The sequence below is a fragment of the Myripristis murdjan genome, chromosome 13 (assembly GCF_902150065.1).
Source record: "Myripristis murdjan chromosome 13, fMyrMur1.1, whole genome shotgun sequence".
In the NCBI taxonomy this organism is placed as follows: Eukaryota; Metazoa; Chordata; class Actinopteri; order Holocentriformes; family Holocentridae; genus Myripristis; species Myripristis murdjan.
The window spans coordinates 29,231,049-29,237,160 of NC_043992.1; the positions used below are offsets into that span (position 1 = coordinate 29,231,049).

At 42.5% G+C, this 6,112-nt stretch overlaps 1 protein-coding gene across 1 annotated transcript; it reads right to left on the reverse strand.

The window, feature by feature from the left end:
- Nucleotides 1–1,268: 1,268 nt before the first annotated feature.
- Nucleotides 1,269–5,682, reverse strand: LOC115369710 (potassium channel subfamily K member 13). The gene is made up of 2 exons (XM_030066380.1): nucleotides 5,346–5,682; nucleotides 1,269–2,128 (listed from the first exon to the last, which is right to left on the reverse strand). Exons 1-2 carry the CDS (start codon nucleotides 5,680–5,682, stop codon nucleotides 1,269–1,271), a joined length of 1,197 nt encoding a protein of 398 aa, XP_029922240.1.
- Nucleotides 5,683–6,112: the final 430 nt, after the last annotated feature.

Below are 6,112 nucleotides of genomic sequence, written 5' to 3' on the forward strand. Positions count from 1 at the left end.
GAGACATTAGAAAACTGTAACAAGAAAGTAAGTGCATTATGTATCAATCAGTGGGTCAAACGTTGACAGTGAAGCTGGACCAAAGCCAGGGGGATCACAGCATGCTGGCCCACAGGAGAACATGGATGATGAAGTTATGATGATGATGTTTTAAATAAAACTATGAAACTGTGAACATTCACAGCAGAGCAATGTTGAGCTCTGAAGGCATTTATGACAGGGGAAGATTTGATTTTTTCCATTCTGCCTACAGGGTTTGGCAAAAAATTTAATTGATCAACTTGCCCTGCTGGAAAGAAATGTCCCTGGATCTGTTAGTTAGAATTAGCCAGGCTGTGTCTGAGTTATTTTCCTTGGCTAGCTGCACAGAAACCATCAACCTGGAACAGAGCTAGAGCTCGCCCGGCTTGCCTCAGTCGTCTGTCCAAATGTTCCTCATTATTTTTTTTTTTGGCAATACAGATCTCTTGGATCTGCAGTGGTGGACACTAACACTCACTACTACTTTTATTTGAGTTGTTTATTTGATTGATTTTTCCCCCCTTCCAAGTATCTGTGTTTTACTTGAGCAACATTATGACTTTTACTGCACTACATTTCAAAGACAAATGTTGCACTCTGAGTTTTATTTTCCATGTTTTTCAGCTTCCACACAGACTCGACTGGCGGTGATGGGCTTTAAACAAGCTCTTTGGATGTTCATTTATATGTGAAAGTTCTGCACTGCAGGTTTAATTTGCTTTATATTTATGGTGGCAATTAAGCGTTTTATTGTGTAGTTATTTGTTTATGAATTTATTTACTTTCTAACAGATAGATAGATAGATAGATAGATAGATAGATAGATAGAGTAGGCCCAGCTTTTTCACAGTGCAGTAGCTCCCTCTCCTGGTAGTTTTTGGTGCCTACATCAAAAGATAAAATAGCACGGAAACACAGGAGGGAACTGTGCAGTGACGCTTTTACATACTCATTAAATTGCATTTCAGGATGTTTTCAATAGGTTTTAAGGCATTGTATACAATATACAGGCATTAGCATTAGGTAAATACAGTTGCAAGTGATTTTTCAAGCAGTGGCTGTAAAAATAAATTCCACTTTATTTAAAACTGAATGTGACCTGTTAGAGAAATCAGACAACTAAATGAGTGTTATCCAGTCATCAGAGGTAGACAGCAATCTTTATTTTTTTTTTTTTAAATCACCATATAAAGCACTGATCCCATTTATCATCTTTTTACCCATCCCATTTTCATGACTCTTGTTAGTCAAAGAGGCAGAGGTCTGACATTTACGCCACTCCCCCTGAGCAAACAGTTACCCTGCACTTGTTGTACTGCGATCAGCCTGTCTGTGTCGCTGTGGCACACCGTTTCCACCTTGGCCTCATCACACAGGCATCTGCTGATAGTATTTGGAGCACTGGAAAGTGTCAGCATGTTGTGACCTAAACAGGAAATTTTTTGCATGCGCTGAGGCTCATTTTCACACAGTTGCATGGGTGGATTGGCGTCAGAAAGACAGAGCTTAAATAGTGACATGTGTTGGGGCTTGGTGTGGCAGAAATTCCTGTACGCCCAGGCTGATGTCTTCAGCATCCAGCCAAGACCCATTTTGAGAACAATAGAGATGATGTTAAAGAGGGAGTACATGCAACACACACCCAGGAGCATCAGTAGACAGTTGGCCACCTTGTATCCCTGGCTGTCCTCATGGTGCTCTTTCTGGCAGCTCACCAGGTCCCCAAAGCCCACAGTGCTGAAGGCCACAAAGCAGAAGTACAGCGCCTCCAAGTAACTCCAGCCCTCCATGGCTGAATAGAGGGTGGCAGCTCCACATGCTACCACGAGGACGGCAGCGAGGAGGACAAGCATGACCTGAAACACTGATGGCTTCCACTCCTCCTTTCCCCCATGTTCATCATTGTCTCTGCATTCCCCTCCAGTGTGGAGCCAAGCATCGTGTTGTGATCTCCTCTTGTGGCACCAGCGCATGAGGAAGCCCAGAAATGTGACGACTCTCTCCATGTACAGGTTGAAGAAGAGTATGGTGGCCGAGCAGCCCAGCAAACCATAGAAAACCAGCAAGACTTTTCCCAAAGTGGAGGATGGGGCTGTCATTCCAAATCCTATCAGAAAGACATTTTAGGTCAAAGGTCAGATCTGTGATTATGGACACTTTAAAACGACAGGGCCTTTATGACAAGTGAAAATGAGTTGTTCATGAATGTAAAGGTTGTGGAAAATGTGTCTAGCTTTGTAATGTTTCGTTAGAAGTAAAACAAAACAATGTCCATTTTGACTTATGATGGCTTAAGATAGAAAACAGAATTGTCCATAATTATGAGTACAAAAAAGAACAATACAATACAAAAACAACAAACAGAACTGACACAAAACCAATTTTCCTGAAATGATAGCTGTCATCCATTTTGGTCAGTGTTCTGCTGCTGCTGACATTAAGAGTCATCTGGTTAGTTCTGTGGCTTTCCCTGCCAAGCTGACATGATCTGGGATGTCTTTGTCATGAAAATGTGGCATTAGCCAAGTTTCTAGCTGTTATCATAAGCGGTCACTTATGTCAGACTTTTGGCATTGCAGCCACCGTGTCAGAGATATCAGTGTTGTGTCAGCCATCAAAACACAACTTCAGAGCAAGTGTCACCACTTTGGCTGACTCATAGTTTGTAAGTTTGTAAAATAAGTCTGAATCATCAGAGGTGCCTGCATGGTAGGACAGTGTGCTGCTGGGAGGCTGGATGGTGCAAAGACAAAGCCAAAACCAAAACCCCAAAAAGTGGTGGAAGGTGTCCTGGTCAGGAATAGACAGACTTGACAGATGTGGCCACACGCCTTCAGGTTCCAAGCCGACACAGCTGCAACACATCATCTGACAACTTCAGAGCAACCATGAATTAGACACTAAATGAGTGGAAAAAATCCAGAATAAAGACAAATCCTCATTTCCATGCGGCTGAATGTCCCTGTTCTTCTTTTCATTATTTATTATTTCTGTTCTTCCTGACCCAAAATATAACACCATTTTCAGTGGCCACTCTGTCTAGTACTCAATATGAGAAACAAACTAAGGGCCCTATTTTAATTATCTAAGCACACAGTCTGAAGAGCATGGCGCATGTGCACTTAGGGCGCGTCCAAGTCCACTTTCACTATTTTAACAGCATAAAAAACAGAGTCTTTGCGCCAAGGGGCATAGTTCAAAAGGGTTGTATCTAGCCTCTAAATTAAAAAATTATGGGTGTGTGCTGGGCATAACATGCAGTAAACAGCACATTATCTATGGCAGCAGCAGGATTCAACCAAAGCTCCATGAGGTGCAGAGGCGCATTTTATTATCTTGGTGATGCGCCCCAGTGAAAACTGCACCACTGACTTAAGAACTGGTTTTTGTTGGTCAATCACGCAATTCAACTGTCCCAAGACAGCAATGCACTAACAATACGCCTGACCACATCGCATCTTAAGACCGACACGCCCATGGGCACACAGATGGGCACAAGTGCATTTACACAACATGGCTGCTGGACGGGAAAATGACAACTGCGCTGGTTGGAAACTAGTAAAGACACTTGTGTCACGCTGCTTTGTAAGATACAAGTTCCCAGACTCCAAATAACTAGAATGTCCACAACCACTCTGCTAGTCAATAAGTAGGGTTCAATTTTATTTTCTGGACTTTCTACGGTGGTAGCATAGTGTGAGAACTGTAAGAGCCATTCTTACTTTCCTTCTCCTGGGTGAAATACGTCTCTGTTCTCTGGATCACCCCTGCTTCACTTCACCTCTCTGTTTGTGTGTGGTCTGGCATTTCTTTCAAATGTCTCAGACTGCTGCTAAGAGCCAGTATCCTGTATCCTCTTAGCTGAGATCCTTTGAAAGACACTAGGAGCTGCACATGTCTTACTAGACCTGAAAATTGTGGAGAGCAGCAGGAAAGAGACTCCCTTTTTGGATCAAGTGGGTCAGCTTCAATGTAGGTATTCATGTTGGCTGTTCACTTTGTCCTCCAGAACAGTGGCATGGATCATTTTCATACATTCACAGGCTGTGCACTCTCTCCTGTGTGCATTGCTAACAAAATTTGCATAAGCCATCAATCCATTTATTGATTTGACTGTTAGGTTTGTGGGGACTTCAGGTGAGGCACATCTCGCCAAGCACTTCACCACAGCTTTACTATCTCTGCAGGAGAAATACATAAATAACAAAATAAATGTTGTTTTTTTGTTAATGCACTGTGTTGCTTTATTTGTTGTTTTATGCCTACAATTCATATATTCCCTGGTCTCTGAGTAGATTTAATTCATCAAATAGGGTTTAAAAGTTTTGGAAACCCTGTAATCATGTTTTTCTGGAGCCCTGAAAGTGCAATGAGAAAATGGAAAACACCAACACTAAATTGTTGTGGAGGTTGGCCCTCCTAAATTTAGGAACATCAAATAACTATCATCTTAAGTAGTTTCCTGTGCGTGTCGGGGCTGGATGGCCTGGCCGTGTGTGTACGTGTGGGCAGCTGAGAGTGGGAGAGCATGATCGGAATGAGAGAGGTAGCATATCAATGGGGTGAGTCACCATGAAATGTTCACAATCACCCGTGTGACCACACAAAGGGAAAAGTTCATGTGGAAATATCTTTATGTTGTCATTGGCTCAGCATCTGTTATTTACAACATGCAACAACTGCAGTCGGTAAACATGTTAGCTGTTGAAAAAGGAAATTGAGTCATTCAAAGTAACCAATCCATGAGTTTCCACAGAAACGGGTCAGGGACTCAGATAGTATAGTTATGGAACAGGAAGGCTGCAAGTGTTTATTCTCAGAGACGAGGTCAAGCTTTTTTCCCCCTTTAAAACCTGTTTCTCTGTTTGATTCAAGTGAAATATCCATTTAGATTTAGATGGATGAAATTTCCCCTTTGAAACACCCCTGTGGACTTGCCATGCTGTTTTCATAATCAGGGTCTCCATATTTCTGCAAGGTCATTACCATTGAGTGTATTTTGATTTATTGCCACTTTTTTTTTTTTTTTTAAACAGCAGTCTCAGTCTGAGTAAGTCAATAAAAGGGTATTTTGTCCAAAACGTTGGAATGCTCCTTTAAAGATGACTTGTATTGATGAAATTGTGTTATGTTTCCACTAAAAAGAAACTGTAGGAAAGATGTGTCAACAGAAATTTGTACATATTCGGTCAATACCACTCTATTTGTGTTACGCAGCTTTTTTGCTGTAAAGTTAAAAGGTTGAATTCATTTGTGGTTGAGGGTTGTTGTTTGAGAATTTGGTTCAAAATGTGCTCATGGTGTGCTTTTTCATTTTGACTCACCAATAGTGGAGATCACAGTTCCCACAAAGTAGAAGGCGCCTGCAAAGTCCCAGAGAGTTCTGCCTCGCTCCATCCGGATGCCTGCGGCCCTGGCCTCCTCGTAGTGATGTATTAAAGACCTCACGTCTTCACAGCTGACGCGATGCTCATGACTGAAGTCCTTCAGCCTCGTCTCCCAGAGCTGGTGAGCCTGGAGCTCTGCTGGCCCCTCCAGGGAGGAGAACATGGCAGCGCCGGCCAGCATGTAAAGAGCGATGAGCACACCGAGCAGACAGAAACACGCTGTGTCCCTGCTCAGGCACAGAGAGGGGCAGCAGCACAAGGAAGCCCTCCTCATTTCCATCTGAAAATCATACAAACCACAAGTTTGTTCTGTGAACTGATTTGACGTTCTAAAATATTTGCACAATAAAAGTCAAATAATTATTTTTCACTTATTTGCTTCAGTACAACTGCAGCAGGAGCACAGCTGCTACCCGTAAATCAGAAATGTCCGCTGCTTTAATCTGTGCAATCTGTAATTCCTCACTACATCACTTGCAAAACAATAATGTCCCCATACGATGGTCTGCTGTCAGTGAGCATGGCCTCTGAGTCTGCAGGTGCTTTTATCAGTGGCTTTAATGATGTGCCTATACCTGCTGCTTATCACCAGCTCAATAATCCATCTTTACTCTTCCTTTATGAGCCAGAAATACACGCCTGCATCTGCAATCTTTCTTTTTTAACACACACACACACACACACACACACACACACACGTACAA